The sequence below is a fragment of the Chiloscyllium plagiosum genome, chromosome 33 (genome assembly GCF_004010195.1).
Source record: "Chiloscyllium plagiosum isolate BGI_BamShark_2017 chromosome 33, ASM401019v2, whole genome shotgun sequence".
NCBI classification, from domain to species: domain Eukaryota; kingdom Metazoa; phylum Chordata; class Chondrichthyes; order Orectolobiformes; family Hemiscylliidae; genus Chiloscyllium; species Chiloscyllium plagiosum.
This window is the reverse complement of record NC_057742.1, coordinates 16,903,713-16,921,854: the sequence shown is the minus strand read 5'-3', so window position 1 is coordinate 16,921,854 and position 18,142 is coordinate 16,903,713. Positions and strand designations below refer to the sequence as shown.

The 18,142-nt window shown below is 39.0% G+C and overlaps 1 protein-coding gene across 1 annotated transcript in view; it reads right to left on the bottom strand.

Annotated features, from left to right (window-relative positions):
- LOC122539893 overlaps window positions 1-18,142 on the bottom strand; it is a 63,884-nt gene that overhangs the window by 5,153 nt on the left and 40,589 nt on the right. The window contains exon 9 of the mRNA XM_043675045.1: window positions 6,794-6,912. Within this exon, the coding sequence (XP_043530980.1) occupies window positions 6,794-6,912 (119 nt within the window). The remainder of the gene's footprint in view (window positions 1-6,793; window positions 6,913-18,142) is intronic.

Below are 18,142 nucleotides of genomic sequence, written 5' to 3'. Positions count from 1 at the left end.
GTGAAGAAGGCGTTTGGTATGCTTTCCTTTATTGGTCAAAGTATTGAGTACAGGAGTTGGGAGGTCATGTTGCAGCTGTACAGGACATTGGTTAGGCCACTGTTGGAATACTGCGTGCAATTCTGGTCTCCTTCCTATTGGAAAGATTTTGTGAAACTTGAAAGGGTTCCGAAAAGATTTACAAGGATATTGCCAGGGTTGGAGGATCTGAGCTACAGGGAAAGGCTGAACAGGCTGGGGCTGTTTTCCCTGGAGCGTCGGAGGTGAGGGTGACCTTATAGAGGTTTACAAAATTATGAGGGGCATGGATAGGATAAATAGACAAAGTCTTTTCCCTGGGGTCGGGGAGAACTAGACGGCATAGGTTTAGGGTGAGAGGGGAAAGATATAAAAGAGATCTAAGGGGCAACTTTTTCATGCAGAGGGTGGTACGTGTATGTAATGAGCTGCCAGAGGATGTGTTGAAGGCTGGTACAATTGCAACATTTAAGAGGCATTTGGATGGGTATATGAATAGGAAGGGTTTGGAGGGATATGGACCGGGTGCTGGCAGGTGGGACTAGATTGGGTTGGGATATCTGGTCGGCATGGACGGGTTGGACCGAAGGTTCTGTTTCCATGCTGTACATCTCTATGACTCTATGACTCTAGTATATTTGTTCAAAATAATAAATCAACTAAAACTCCATTATTTAAGTTTCTTTTGTCAGTCTTTGTGGTGTATCATGATAACAATGTTACAATTTAGCTTTTTTCAACACATTAAGCAATATAAAGTAAAGTTGACGATGGTGGAAATACTGGGCAGCTCTTGCAGCGCCTGTGGAGAGAGAAACAGAGTTAATGTCATATGTCAATGACCTTCCATCAGAACCTACAACTGGCCTACACAGAGACTAGTGACATTTGCACTTTAATCTGTGAGTTGAATGAGAATAACATATTACAAGGCTGACAATTAAACTTTTACTTTGTTATTCTGCACTAAAGATTCAGGTATTTGAATCAGCCATTTAGAAAGTTTCCAACAGGTGAATATGAAAACTTTTTGTGTCCACAATTCCTGTGGCAGGTATGTATAACAACTTAATATCAATGAGTGGCTTTCATTTTAATCAAACTGTTTGCATGCACCAGCTCATTGTAAACTGCTAATCATTGGTATTGAGAAATACTGACCACTTGGACAAACGCTGCGGGTGATAGATGTGAATTGGCCATCTTTTACAAGAATGGAAATTATAGCACTTCATGTTATTTCACACAGTTCATTTCCAGAAGCCTAGATGGGTTTATCTATATTATCCAGGTAGCATCAGGGATACGTAATACTTTCAACCAGAATGCTGTCCATTAGAAATGAAAAATACTGATGTGAATTGTTCAAAGTTTGGCTCTTAGTGCAGTGGGTATGGCAAAGTTGACAGTGCAAAGGCTGATGTACTTAGCAGAGATCAAAAAAAACAGGGGCAGCAAACAAATTCACCTTGAACAATTCACAAACAGCGCGGAAACACTGAAAGACAGGGCACAGGATTCAACGTGACACCCTGAACATAAAGCTGATTTGATTTGAGAAGCCTGAATGTAGGAGACAGAATCTGTCAGGAGACACTCCTCCAACCACAGATTCCCTCCTTTTCCCCTTGCTGCTCCTCCAGAGATAGAATCCACAATTGAAAGAGCAAGAAGTGAGAAATGGAAGAAAGCTGCGATTGGTGGTCCAGAGCACTGTGTAACTTACTGTACAGATGTTAGCTTTTTTTCTCCCTCTTCGGCCTCAAATATGTTTTGTGGTCATTTTTGTCATGACCACAGACTGTAGACTTCGATCACCTTTGGGCATACCTAACTTATAATTCCAATGTGTTTTTGAAAGAACAATAGTACAACAAAGTTGACTTCAAATGTAAATCCAGTGGCTGTCTGGACAGACTGACCCTAAAATGTCAACTGTGAAGTGACAGAAAAGCTTCCAAGGGATAGACTTAAAAGCGGAGAAATGCACTATAAAGTGAGTTGTAATCTCTGAGAAATTATCTGACTGGGAACATGATGGAAGGAAAAATCAGCAGTCTGGTGAGCGACATGTTTTGTGCCTTGCGTTTTCACAACAATACACAACCAGTGGATAAACCCCAGCTCCACCCTGCTCTGGGTGTGTTCATGGAAGAAGGTATGCTAGGAGCTGAGGTGATGATGTATGCCAGCGGGTTGAGTACTCGTGTGTACAAGCCTGAGTTTGAGTGCTAACCTGCTGCAAAAGGTCACAGTCAAAGTACTACCCATTAGCCAACCCTGCTGTTTAAGGAATCTTTCATTCAGTGTTAGCAACCATCTATCAAGTCAAAAGGAAAAAGACAAAAGAATTTCAATCAATCTACAAAATTAAGAATCATGAATTCACCTACTCAATTATCAGTATTCCATTATCTACTCTTTACAAAAGGTTGAGAGACTGAATGTGTTTTAACTTTCTTTTGGACTTGCTTTTCATTTCTCGTATGTGTACAAGTGTTGTGTTATTATCTCTTCAACTCAAGAAAGCCTACTTGGCTCCTTTTACAACACAAATTCAATTGGTCTGAGGGAAAGACATTCACAAGGCTTTTTTCAAATTAACGTTGCAACTAAATAAAGAGGCACATGAATAAAGGGGTGTGGGGCAGTTCATTCTTTCTTGTTTGGGAGTTTAACAATTTGGTGTATAGCATCTGGAGACATAACATTTGGAACCTCACCTGGGGTCTGATCATAACACAATACACAAAATTCAGTTAATTTGATTGTAAGCAAACATAAAATGATTTGCATACGAACATTCAAAAATCACAAAACATTTTCTTCAGACCAGCCCTGATTATTTTATAATTCATAAAACAGTTCTGCTTCACATGTGCTGAATTATTGACAGCTCAGGAAAGGAGGAGAGAAATGGAAGGACTTGGCATCTCTCTACAGTCAGCATTCTTCTTTTTCCTTTCAGAATATTTATAAAATATCGATTTACAAGAAATGGCTCTTCACCATCCTTCCATATGACAACTTTCTCCATCCGTCATTTTCTTCAAGCCATCTCTCCTTATTTTTCTAACCATCTTAAATATCTCTCTTCTGGTGGCCAACCTTTTTTGCCACCGGAAACAGTTTCTTCTTATTTGCTCTATCAAAACACTTCATAACTTTAAACACCTCTGAAGCCAATACTGTGAATATTACAGCAGACCCATAAATGAACGCTACTGTCAGGAAGCGAGTAAAGAATTCAAAACCTTGAACGAGTTCCTCAATATATTTGGATTGTAATCTGCACTGTCAATAAATGAGCAAGCTTCTGGACAGGTAATTTATGCCAGTTGTGACTGACTTTATTCAAACCATCTGTGCTTATTATTTTCCTGATCGCATCTTCCATATTCTGAATTCTGTATTCTGCAGCTTTAGATTGAATCCCCATCATTCATGAGAGATATGAAGCTGCATAAAACGCATTGGTACCTTCAGAGATGCAGTGCACATTACCACATGTAACCATGCAGGTCTGTTACTAACGTACACAAACCGCTTTTGCCTATATATGATGGGTTTCATTATGTCAAATAGTTGGAACTTGAGTTGAATCAGATTTTAGTTTATTATTGTAAGTTGGGAATTGTATTTTAAAAGTAAATTTGAGATGAAATACCAAGGAATTAAGGAAGAATGACATTCCAAACTCCTGTGTGATAATGTAGAATGAGCCCTTGAAAATAAAAAAAATTAAGCAGTTATCTTTCTCTAACAAGACCCTCGAGAAAAAAATGAATTATTTTTATCCCTGGATCTTAGCAGGTTAATATATATAATTTTCTTCCCTGGGAGATTAAAAACAGATGATTTATTTTAAATCTCAAAACACCCAATGTATAGCACAGATATATGATGGCGGTGGCAGGTAATGAAAAATGGTAAAAAAAAATGAGATAGAAGATGGCTCAATAGAAAATCAATGTCAACAATTTGGCAAGATAACTGCATTTACAAAGTGAAAAGATGTAGGCTGTTGCGATTTTTTTTACAAATCTTTGGAAGCCAAGTCTTAAAGACCTGATAGTTTGAAGTAGATTAACCATGATCTTAATGAATGACAGAGCAGACCCACTATAGTTCCTACTGCTTATAAGGTCAGAAGCGGAAAGTTCATTAAGGATCGCACATTATTCAGTTTCATTCATAATTTATCAGGTAATGAAGCAGTTTGTGCCCACACGTAGAAAGATTTCATCAATATCCAGATTTGGCCTGATGTAACAAATAACATAAGTTTCAGACAATGTTTTTTTCCAAGAAGGGAGAGTCTGATCATTTTAGGACTACCACTGAACAGAACTTTAACGAGATTAGCCTCATCAATATTGTGAAGAATGACATACTTCCAGACCCCCCAAAGATTTTCATTACTTATAAAATACATGTCCTGAGTGTGACAGTATGCTAACCATTTGCCTAATCCTAACATGAAGAAGCACAACACCTTCAAAGGTGAAACAATATTGCTTGACTGTCATCACATTCACTCCCCTCTCCACATGCCAAATGGAAGTGTAGTATGCATCATCTAGAATATACAGTGCAGCAAATAAATGTTTCTTAACAATGGTAAGTTCCTTGGGGAGCATTGCCAAAACAAGCAGGTTCATACTTCCTTGAAAGTGGAGTCACATGTAGACAGAGAAGTGAAAAAGGCGTTTGGTATGCTTGCCTTATTGGTCAGTGCATTGAGTGTAGGAGTTGGGAGGTCGTGTTGCAGCTGCACAGAATATTGGTCAGGGCACCGTTGGAATACTGCATGCAATTCTGATCTCCCTGCTATAGGAAGGAAGTTGTGAAATTTGAAAGGATGCAGAACAGATTTACAAGGATCTTGCCAGTGTTGGAGGGTTTGAGCTATGGAGAGAGGCTGAATAGGCTGCGGCTATTTTACCTTGAGTATCAGAGGCTGAGGGGTGACCTTATAGAAGTTTATAAAATCATGAGGAGCAGGGATAAGATGAATAGCCAAGGTCTTTTTCTCAGGGTAAGGGAGTCCAAAATTAGAGGGTACAGGTTTAAGGTGAGAGGGGAAAGATGTAAAAAGGATCTAAAGGACAACTTTTTCAAGCAGAGGGTGATGAGTGTATGGAATGGACTGCCAGAGGAAGTGGTGGAGGCTGGTACAATTGGCCATTTGGATACAGAACTGGCAAAAAACCAAGGTGGAAGACAGAGGGTGGTGGTGGAGGGTTGTTTTTCAGACGGGAGGTCTGAGACCAGTGGAGTGCCACAAGGATAGGTGCTGGGTCCTCTACTTTTTGTGATTTATATAAATGATTTGGATATAAGCATAAGAGGTATAGTTAGTAAAGTTTGCAGATGACACCAAAATTGGAGGTGTAGTGGACAACGAAGAGGGTTACCTCAGATTACAACAGGATCTTGATCAGATGGGCCAATGGGCTGAGAAGTGGCAGATGAAGTTTAATTCAGATAAATGCAAGGTGCTGCATTTTGGGAAAGCAATTCTTAGCAGGNNNNCAGAATACTGAGTACAGGATTTGGGAGGTCATGTTGCGGCTGTACAGGACATTAGTTAGGGCAGTGTTGGAATATTGCGTGCAATTCTGGTCTCCTTCCTATCGGAAAGATGTTGTGAAACTTGAAAGGGTTCAGAAAAGATTTACAAGGATGTTGCCAGGGTTGGAGGATTTGAATTCTAGGGAGAGGCTTAACAGGCTGGGGCTGTTTTCCCTGGAGCGTCGGAGACTGAGGAGTGACCTTACAGAGGTTTACAAAATTATGAGGGGCATGGACAGGTAAATGGACAAAGTCTTTATCTTGTGGTGGGGGAGTCCAGAACTAGAGGGCATAGATTTAGGGTGAGAGGGGTAAGATATAAAAGAGACCTAAGGGGTAACTTTTTCACGCAAAGGGTGGTATGTGTATGGAATGTGCTGCCTGAGAAAGTGGAGGAGGCTGGTACAATTGCAACATTTAAAAGGCATTTGGATGGGTATATAAATAGGAAGTGTTTGGAGGGATATGGGTCCGGTGCTGGCAAGTGGGACTAGATTGGGTTGGGATATCTGGTCGGCATAGGTAGGTTGGACCGAAGGGTCTGTTTTCATGCTGTAATCTCTATGACTCTACAACATTTAAAAGACATCCGGATGGCTACATGAATAGTAAGGGTTTAGTGGGATATGAACAAAACACTGGCAAGTGCGTCTAGATTAATTTAGGATATCTGGTTGGCATGAACAAGTTGGACTGAAGGGTTTGTGTCCATACTGCATAACTCTCTGGCTCTATGCCCTGCAAAACCTGCAACTTTGACTTCCACAGGGAGGAAGCAGTACAAGCAAGGAAATACCAACACCTCCAAGCTGTACTCTAAGCCACTCATCATCCTGACTTGGAAATAGGTTACTGTCCTTCATCGTTGCGAGGTCACAATCCCAGTGCACCCGATTTAGCAATTTGGGTGCACTTATTCCACAGGGACTTTAGTAGATTCAGAATGCAGCACAACACAATTGTAAGGACAATTAGAGATAATCAGAAATACTGGCTTTGCCAGTTATACGTACATTCTATAAATAAATAGTTTTTTTATTGCATTTTCTTACTACCACCAACTCATATGGTGATAAGCCAGATTTTTTAAAAAGCCAGTAATCCATTTAACTTCTCTAAGATTTTAAATATTAAAGAATGAACACAATAATATTGTTCTGCTAATTTAATATGAGAAAAGCAATGTAAAACAATGTCCTACGTTTTTGATTCATAGTCCTTCCAACTTGGTCCACCTGGAGTAGGAGCCATTACCTTAGCTAGTCTTTCTAGCATGAGAAGATTGGCTGCTTCAATGCTATCCTTTCTCATGGGGACGTCCTGTTAAAATAAACATAGTCAAATCAGCAAGTGAACATTTGGTAAATAACTGTTCCCATGAAATAAACACACGAGATGGGAATGAAAATTTTCATTGCATTTGTTACAGATTTTGTGTTCATGAATTATCTTCAAATTTGAACTCGAGCAACTTTTATGTATTGAACAATATCTCAGGGATATCACGGACCAGTAACATAACTGGACCTTTCAAATAAATACTGTAGCTACGAAAGCTGGTTAGAGGCTGGACATTCTGTGCTGAATGATTCATTCCCTGTCTCCCCAAAACATTTGCACCACAGAGAAGGCGCATGTCAGAAATGTGATGGAATACTCTCTAACTGCCTGGATAAATGGACAAAGTCTTTATCTTGTGGTGGGGGAGTCCAGAACTAGAGGGCATAGATTTAGGGTGAGAGGGGTAAGAAAATCAAGAAGATCAATATTGTTCAGGATAACTGGCACCCCATTCACCAGAACTGCAATGTAACTGCAATATGTGGCACTTCGCATGTCAGAAATGTGATGGAATACTCTCTAACTGCCTGGATAAATGCAATTCCAACAAAAATCAAGAAGATCAATATTGTTCAGGATAACTGGCACCCCATTCACCAGAACTGCAATGTAACTGCAATATGTGGCACTTACAAAAAACACGGTAGCAACTCATCAAAATTTCGTTGGCAATGCCTCCAAAATCTGATGATAAATCCACTTGCTTTGGTGAGATCACTCTCAAATTCTAAGTGTCACGACTTGCTACCCACAAATAGATCTTAGGGGGGCTATCAGACATGGAATTCAGAACAGCTGAGTTAGATATAAAACAAGATTTAAAAATAGACCAACGTTGTGTCTTATCTACACAATGAGTAAGTTCAAATGACTGCTAAACTGTGAATCTTAATAATACAATGACTCTAATTATCAATGTGCTAATTTGCAATGCTCTATTCTTTTTTATATTTGTGGACTTTATGTGGAAAAATGAAATTCACCTCAATTAAGCCCTTGGCCAAGACAGTGATCGATTTTAAATAACCCTTTGATGTAATGACACCTGTAACCTCTGTCATGTAAAAGGTCAGGGCAGAAAGGAACACCATCACCTTCCGGTTCACCCCCATGTCACACAACAATTTCCTTGGAAATATTCCCTGTTTCCTTTACTGCTAGCAGCACTGTGAAGAGTCCTTTCACTACAAGGACTGCAGCAGTTCAAGAAGGAAGCTCACCACCATCTTCTGAAGGGCAATTAGGGTTGAACAATAAACGTTGGCTTTGCCAGTATTACCCACACTTCATGAATGAATTACTTCTCTATGGTTTCCTGATTCTGTTTGTTTAAACATTACAAACATTAAAAGAGTCAGATTTAGTTTGTTATATCCTTTTCTAAGGCACCTAAAGACAAAGCGCAGAAACTTTGACTGACCCCAAATTCATTATTAAAGCCAGAGAATAAACAATGTATAGCAGCTACAGAAAACTCTCAGACAGAATCTTTTATCACTTTGGTACTCACAAAGAATGCCAGTTTTGGATGACCAAGTGAAAAGAATAGGTCAAGAAAGGACAGTCAACCAAACACAAAAAAAACACACATTTCCCAAGAAGTGAACACCAACATGTTTCAGATAAAATAGCAGTCTAGTTAACAAAGAATGGAGGTGCAGAGCACTTGCGTTTTTCAACCAATTTCTCCTTTTGTATGGAATCATACAACATTATTAAGTTGACTCGATTCTTCATTACTATAAAATATCTGCTTCTTGGATCTTTTAGTGTCTGGTAATGATTTTCAGTATCATTCTGAGCAAGACAAAACTTGAGGGTTAGCATTTACATACTTCAGATCATCAAGCATGGAAATCCGAGATTTGCTCTACATCCCTCTTACATCATTGACAACACGGTATGTTGGGCAGATAGACCCTCTCCATAGACAGCACACAAGGCTCATAAAATTCTTGTATTTTATGTTCTTAATAATAACTCCAAAGAGTACCTGAAGTACAATCTAAATTCTCACTGTCTTTTTGAAGTCCGATGAGAAACTGCTGGATTGCATTCTTCACAAAACACTGCTACACGTCATTGAATGGTCTTGCATTGAGTAGCTTGTAAAATCCAAGCTGTTAAATTGGTCAATTCTGCCCCTAAATGCAGACAAAACTTTAAGCTCAGTCAGCAAACACTTAACAGCTCCTGGACCTGATAACTATCCCTTGATCTCAGTACTCTCTCAAGGTATTATATGCTATGCACTCTGAACATTGTATAAATCGTTTAGCCTCGGGAAAAAAAGACAAGAAAATGTTCTGAAATAGTCCAGAAACTGTGAAGGGTTTTGCCAAGGTGAAGTAACAGCCCAATGACATTGACCGTAACTCATTTGAAGTTCAGAAGTGGGGATATTTGCTCATTATTTCACGGTGTTCAGTCCCATTTGAGATACCTCAAATACTGAAGCAAACCCTCAGGTGAAGGTCTGGATTATATTCAGGCTTGGACAGATAACTGGCAATTAACACTCATGCTACACAAGTAAAAGGCAATGGTTAAAGCCAACAAGAGAGCATCTAATCAGCTCTCTTTAACATTTCATGACATTTACGTAATTGAACCCCCACCATGAACAGAAATTGAATCATTCATGATGAAGGGCTTATGCCCGAAACATCGATTCTCCTGTTCTGTGGATGCTGCCTAACCCTCATGTGCTTTTTCAGCACCACATTCCCAAAGACTGTCAACCTGGAAGGCACAAGTCATGAGTGTGATGCAATCATCGCTATTTGCCTTAATGAATGCAACTCCAACAACTGTCAAGCTCAACATCATCCAGTACAAAGAAGCCTATTTGATCAGCACCTCATGTTACATCTTAAGCACTCGGTCCCTCCACCACTAATACAGTTTGCAGCTGTATGTTCCATCATCAAAATGCAATAATTCCACAATGTTCTTTAAACAGCATCTTAAACATGCAACTTCTGCCACCAAAAGTACAACAGCACTAGATGCCTTGAAATTTCAACATCAGGACGTTAGCCTCAAAAATCACCTGACTTAGAACCACTGCTAATTATTCACTGTTGTTTGGTTAAAAACTTAGAACTTGTTTCCTGACAGCACTGTGGGTATACGTACAGCACGTGGAGTGCACTCGTTTACAAAGGCAGCTCATCACCACCTTCCCAAGGGCAATTAAGAATGATAAATCTGGTCTTGCCAGTGACACTCACCTCATGTAGAAGGACAAAGTTTGCAGTCTATCAAATTTTCATAAGCCAAAGTGTAAAATTTCATTGAAAATTTCACCCAAATCGGTGTAATCAATACTGATATCATTCATCTTCAATTATGCACTGGATATAGCTAGCAGGGCCTCTGTTTTACTGAACTAAACAAACTTCAACTGAGAAGTTCTTCAAATGATTGATTAAAATGGACACAAAGAGCAAGTGGTTCAACTATTTACTGTAAGTCATATGTACCAAAGAGAAAGATGAAATGTAAACTCATTCAAGTTGACTGTAAAGGACCTCAATATCATTAAATCAACAGCATGAACTTTTATCTTTATTCCTCTTATTTTCCACTTCATATTAGGAAAGACTGTAAAGTTAACTTTTAACTTCATTATGCTAAGATAAATGGTAATGCCTTAATTTTAACTTTTTCTTTATGTTACTACTTGTACCTATGTAGGTATCTTTGTACCTAAGATGGTACTGTGAGTGCCAACATTGTACATGCTTTTATTATACTCCTGCACTTGAGTACACATGACCAAAAAAGCAGAAATAAATAAGCGGATGAAAAATAGCCTTGATAATGATCTAATTGACTGCTGGTCATCGTATTTGTAAGTCATTAACAATAAATTAGTGAAACCACAGAAACCTATCCATTAAAAATTCAGATCACCCCAGAACAGGTTACACCAGGCATGCCTACCTATAGATTAGTTTTGAGGTCGAGACTGACCTATGAGCCTTTCTAAAAGGTTGTGACAATTCATCAACCATAAATTACTCTAGTTGTAATTCATTTTTGTTTTAAATCTTACATCTAAGCTCGTCAGTCTATTCTGCCAGTGTCAGAATCTTGAGACCAAATGGGAAGGTAAGTATTTTCTCTGCTGACTTCATAGAATTTGGGTGTGTCAGTTACTGCCTTGTTAGTGTTCATTGGATTCAAGACTCCAGCATCTACAGTTCTTTGTTTTATATTGGATAAAGCACCATTCCAACAGAACAGCATGTCAAACCATCACATCCTACCTGTTACCTAATCAGGAACAGGTGTCGCACCTGAAATGAATGAGCACTTGCTACGTCATGATAGTCCCTCAGCCTCTGCTGCACAATCAGTATTATTTGCAAAAAAAATTTTTACTATTGAGTAAATCTTGTGTAAATCTTAAAGCCTTTCGGATTTGCTTTTTTATATTACATTTTAATTTGTTGCCAACTGTTCTTTGGGATCACAAAGCCATGTGTATATTCAGTATCTAAAATATGGTAGAAACTATTCCCAGACTCTCATAAGATTTCTGGATATAGCATGGTCAATTATAAAAGGAAAAAAAGTTAGGTAAGAGTTGTTTCCTCTAACAGAAGCACAGATTTGCATAAATAGAACTAACAGTTTGTTTGTTTTACATTTCTTTTCTCTGGGGAGTGAGAAAGGAAGGAATAGGACAGAAATCTGGAACCCAAATGATGTAAACAGCTAAACAAACCAGAGTACAACAACGGCCCACAAAAGCAAGCAAAGTGGAAGATTATAAGAGGTGTGAAAAAGTAGAAACAATTTATGAAGGCAAAAGCAGGAAGCACACAGTATTACAACATCAGTCCTATTTCCTCCATTCACGAATGATAGCAAAAAAGATCTTATTAATAATTAGCTGTGCCACCTAGCAGGTAATCCAATGCACATAGGCCCTGATTCTGCTGTAAGTGGCAATGCAAAGGCACTGCCATTGACCTTGAAGAAAATCACTCACAAAAGACCTACTAATCTCTGTGGCACAGATTTCCCTTCTCCAATGGCAGTTTAAAATCAGGCACCATGTCAATGATTTGTACAATCACAGTGATATCAACAAGCCTGTCATATTGAAATACTCACATTCAGCAAACAAGGACATTAAAAGCAATTAATATTCTACAATTTTGATTTTTTACCTTATGATTAGAATAAGATTAAAGCCAAAATAAAGAAAAATCAAGTGTGCAAACTTTTGTAACATAATGGAGCACTGCATTTCTCCAATACAAAATTATCTTCTCGGGGCTGTAAACATGTTTAGCAGTAATTGTGAGGTTGGCTCAACATGTTGATAAAACTAAGTTACAGCACATTTAGCAAGGTTTAACTTTCTCAAGGGCTTTTATATCAAAGGCACAAATGTAAAAGTGGAAGTTCTTGTCAGTTCGACAAAGGGAGATAGGTTTCAGCGGGCTGGAGGAGGAGTGGATGGTGCCTCAAAAGTACATCCTCTGGACTAATGTAACATTACTGACAGCAGTCTTTGTATTTCCAAGATGTTCTGCACATGTGTATATCCCAAAAAATGCTGATGGTTTAACGGACTAATTTTACCTTTAAAATTTGGGGCATTAGATATGAGTTATATTTTTACACCATTCCAAAATTCTGGTTCATGTTATAATGGGACAGGCCTTACCTTCAGCTTCAAGTCCCTTGAGCGGTTGCTACTCTGATTTACTACGTTCCTAGTCGGTGTAAGTTTTGGCATCCTGGTAGCATATTTAGGTGCACTCAGGCTAGAAGAAATCAATCTTGTGGTTAACAATTAAAATACTGAAATTAGCTCCATTTATGTAGTTAGCTGCTGGATATTTTAATTATTCATTTACATGGAAATATAAGGAAAGGGACAAGTGATCAAGAGTTTTGTTTTCTACAGGCATAAGAGACTTGTGAGCAGCACAGAAATGGGTGATTTTTTTTCCTTCAACCAGACAATGCTCAGTTTTCATCTCATACTTACAATAACATAATTTTACATATTTTTAAATATTAAAAGCACAAATAATTGTCCACTTGTGAAAATGTTTTCTCAAAATCACAATTCTAAAATATATTTTCTAAGTAATTATTATATTAAAAATACTTGGCCAACACCTGGTAGCTCTAAAATATAGGAAGTAATCGCATGACGGTACTTTCAATATGAAGATAATTGCTTTCATCCACCATCATAATATACTGAAAAGTTAGGAGAGAGTGAAAGAGGGAAGTGCCCTTTCCAACCTGTAGTGGGGCCCTGTCAAATCAGTCCTCATGTCCTGATTTTCCATCAGTGTGGCCACAGTGCCTGGCGTTGATCTAAATATTTTAGTCAAGGGTTAGGTATGAGGCTCTCTCTACAAAAGGAGTTATTCTTGAAGTGCTACCCTGCAAAAATGTTAATAGGCCTTGTTGCTGTATGAAGCCCATTAGCATAGCAAGCACTAACTCTAATAATGAACAGCCTGTCTAGATAAACATCTGGCTCATTTAGGCAACCTTTACAATCCACTCCAAATCTCTCTAGCTCTTGCTTAAATTTCTTCCTCTTCCTTCAGGTATCATTTTGAAATCTTGTTTAATTTCTCCATTACATTTGAGTTTTCTGTTAAGACTTTGCCTTTCAATAACTAAATCCCTTTGAGCACTGTCTGCTGTTTGAGGGTGAGGTTTTAATTATGACATCACTTCCTTGGAGCTTAAGAATGCACTACAATTGTCCACTGGATGTGTACCGAAGCGTACATTTGAAAACAAAAACAGAAATTTCTGGAAAAGTTCAGCAGGTCTGGCAGCACCTGTGGAGAGAAGTCAAAGTTAACGCTCCAGGTTCAGTGGCCCTTCGTCAGAACAGGACTCAGCTATAAATAACTGTGATCATTGTTTACACATGAATAATGTTCCAAAGCCAAGGTACCAGAGAACAAACAATGCTGGGAAAATGTGCCTCCGCAAAGAGCCATTGTGTCTTGAAGAGAAAAGAGGAAGGGAAAAATCTTTTGAAGAAATATATATTTTTAGATACATCATCTAGTCTTCTGGTGGACCCTTTCCTGAACAGGTCCATCTAGAGTTCTTTAGTGCTTCCTCATCTTAATTATCACACCACAGCTTTCTCAAAACTCTTAATTATCAGTCCAACAACATGACAAAAACATTACGTTTATAATACATTCCTACTGTGTGCACAAGATGTCCACCATAAAGCGGAGAGAACTGAGAGACAAAAAAAAGGTCCTCCAGGATTAAACATTAAGGTACGTGTATAGAAAACATTAAAAACGTACTTGTTGTAACATCATTTCGAAAATAATATTTTGCTAATAATACAAGTAATTCCAAAAGAACATACTGATACATAAAGACTATTGATACAATTGTTCACACACTAAGAACTGATCTACTGTTCATAGCCCAAGTCTCTTTGACAACTGTCAATGGAATAGCAAGAATCCTGTCCATGTAGAAGCTCAGTCCAAATAAATATTGAAAAGATTAAACCCATTGATTTTGGTTCCCCCCCATGAACTCTGATCCACACTTCAGCCACAGTCTGAGGCTGACCCAAATTGTAATGTGCTACCCTGTCTGATCCCAAACTGAGTTTCTAACTTCACATGTTCATCATAATTGTGTCTACTTTTGGGTATTTAAAATTGCCAGTGGTCACCACTACCCTAGCTCATCTGACACTTAAACCTGAATTCATGCTTGGTTCCCTCCACTGATTACTTCAATGCTCTACAAACTAAACCCCCACTGACCACCCTGTGGAAACTTCTTTCATCTGCATTCTAATACATTCCAATTCATTCATTTTTCATCCCTACATGCGAAGATATAACTTTGCTTCCAATTTTTGAGAAGCTCAATTTTAAAATTCTCATTCTTATATTTGAAATCGTCCATGGCCTCACATCTGTAACCTCCTTCACCCTATGACCCTGCCATTTGAACATCTCCAATTTTAAACACTTCACAGTTTGTGGTAACCTTTCCAATTCTTTGTCGCCTTTAGGTCACAAACTTAAAATCGACCTCCTTGATTAAGCTTTTGTCATCTCACTGAACATCTCTTTATATGGCTTGGCATTAGATTTTGAATGATAATGCTTCTGTGAGGTGCCTCGGAATCTATCATATTAAAGGTGCTGCATAAACTTAAGTTGTTGTTATGATCATGCATATGTAATTGCCCTTTCATAGTACTTAGAGGGACCTGCCTTGAAGCCCTTTACCATTTGGCACACCTTTCCCTTTGTTGGTGGTAAGTAGACTTCTGCAAGGAGGAACAATGATAATTTTGATCAGAGTCTATACATCACCACTTTAAACAATGGTACTTCACCTCTACTTTAGTTATTAGGAGAATTTCATCACAGCACGAAAATAAAACTTCTTGTTGCTAATCGCAAGCATTTTAAGAAACATGGGTATTTTAGAGAAAGTTGCTCTCCAGAATACAGAACTATTAGATATCGATCTAGATCTGCTGGGAATGTGCAGAACAACAAAGCCTTAATTAGTGTATACATCAGCATAGCAGAATATATGCCAGGTAGTTAAAATGTGCAAAGTAAAATACATAACATTCCAAATTACCTTAAGGAGTCAAATCCATTTCAAGTTAAATTAGCTGACTTTTTAAAAATTCTTATGTGTGTGTCCCTGCCAGCACTTAATGCCCTTGGAGAGGTGGTGGTGAGCAGGTTAAGATTTGTACCCATTCATAAAGCCCTTGAGGAGGTAGTGGTGAGCCACCTTTTTGTATCACTATTTTGTTCATGTGGTGCTAGGACATTCACAGTGCTGTTAGGGAGTTCCAAGTTAATAGTGAAGGAATTGCAATATAGTCTGTCTTGTGGGACCCTACTACTACCCTTGTCCTTCTGGATGGCACAGCTTGTGGATTTAGAAGATGCTGTCAAAGAAACCCTTGGTGAGTGCTCCCGTGTTTCTTACAGACCATGCACTCTGCTGCCACTATACACTGGCTGTGTAGGGAGAGTGAAGAATAGGTGAAAGCAAGTGGGCTGCTTTGTTCTGGATGGTGTCAAGTTTCATCAGTGTTGTTGGAGCCAGGTAAGTGCTGTGTATTACATTACAATCCTGACTTGTATGTTATAAAGTTAAAAATCACACAACACCAGGTTATAGTCCAACAGGTTTAATTGGAAGCACACTAGCTTTTGGAGCGACGCTCCTTCATCAGGTGATTGTGGAGGGCTCAATCACCTCCACAATCACCTGATAAAGGAGCGCGCTCCGAAAGCTAGTGTGCTTCCAATTAAACCTGTTGGACTATAACCTGGTGTTGTGTGATTTTTAACTTTGTACACCCCAGTCCAACACCGGCATCTCCAAATCATGATTTGTATGTTATAGATAGTGAATAGGCTTGAGGAGTCAGGAAGAGAGTTAATTGTCACAGAATTCCTGGCCTCTGACTTGTTTTTATAACAAAGGTATTTATATGACTGCATGTCTGGCAATATCTGTGGAGGAAGAAAGAAAGTTAACATTGCAAGTCCAACATGACTTTTTTACAACACCAAAGTTTTGAAAAAATCATATTGGACTCAAAACATTAATTCTGTTGCTCTCTCAACATATGCTGCCAGAACTGCTGAATTTTCTCCAGCACTTTGTCTACTTCAGATCTCCCAACATCCACTGTACCTTCATATATACGACCAGTGCAGTTAAGCTGCTAGTCAATAGTAAATCTCAGGATGCTAACAGGGAGGGATTCAGTGATGGCGATTCTTTTGAATATCAAAAGGGAGAAGGTTCGATTCCCAATTTTTGGAGATTGTCATGGCTTGGCACTTGTGTAGCATGAATATTGTTTGCTACTTCCTGGCCCAAGGCTGTATATTGTCCTTGTGAATTATTGACACAGACTGCTTCTAAATTTAGAAATGTAGCTGAACACTGTGTGATCAAGAGTGAACGTCCTCACTTCTGATCCTATGATCAAGAGAAGATTATTGATGAAGCAGCTGAAAACAGTGTGGCTACAACACTATACTGAGAAATTCCTAGACTGCAGTCCTATGACTGAGACAATTAATCTTTAACAATCATAACCATATTACTTTGTATGAAATTTGAAACCAGCCAGTGGAAGTTTCCACCTGACTCCCAATAACTTCAATTTTGTTCAAACTTCTTGAAGTTCTCTTGGCCAGTCACCCTTACCTTACCTCACCTTTTTTTATCCATGCTTGGGAGCAAGGCTGTACTGTAACCAGAAACCAAATGGCTTGAGTGAAATCCAAACTGACCCAATCAGTCAGCAGGATTATTGCCTTTCAAGTGCCACTTGATAGCACTGTCAAACGCTCCTTCCATTACTTTGTTGATAATTGTAAGTGGGTCTGATGAGGGTAGTAACTGGCCAGATCAGATTTGCCTTCTTTTGTGGACAAGACACACCTGGGCAATAGTTGGAGAGACCCCAGTGCTGAAACTATACTGGGGCAGCTTGAGTTAGGATGTGGTGGGTTCTGGATCACAGGTTTTCAGCAAGACGAGTAGAATGTGGTCAATGCCCATAGTCTTGGCAATATACAATGCCTTCATGCATTGCATATTACTGTGTAGATCAAAGTAAATTAGTTGGAGACTTACATCTGTGATGTATGGGATCTCAGGAGAAGGCTGAGATGGATTATTCATTCAGTACTTCTGGCTGAAATTAGATGCAAGTGATTAATCAATGTCTTTTTCACTGAGGTGCTGGGCTCCCTCATCATGAGGGTGAGATATTTGTGAATTCCCTTCTTTCAGTCAGCTTTTCAACTCTTCATCATCATTCATGACCAATGTGGCACATAGAGAGATTTCTGACGTGTAGGTTGTGGGATAACTTAGCTGTATCTAGCATCTGGCAGCCATTGTTTGGCATACATATGGTGGCAGGGACCCAGGTTCAATTCCAGCTTTGGGCGACTGTTTTTTTGGAGTTTTCACATTCTCCTTGTGTCTGCATGGGTTTCTCTCGGGTGTTCTAGTTTCCTCCCATAGTTCAAAGATATACAGGTGGATTGGCAATGCTAAATTGCTCATAATGTCCAGGGATGTATTGGTTAGATGGATTAGCCATGGGAAATGTGGGGTTGCTGGTAGAAGGTAGAGGAGTGAGTCTGGGTGGGATGCTCTCCAGAGAGTTAGT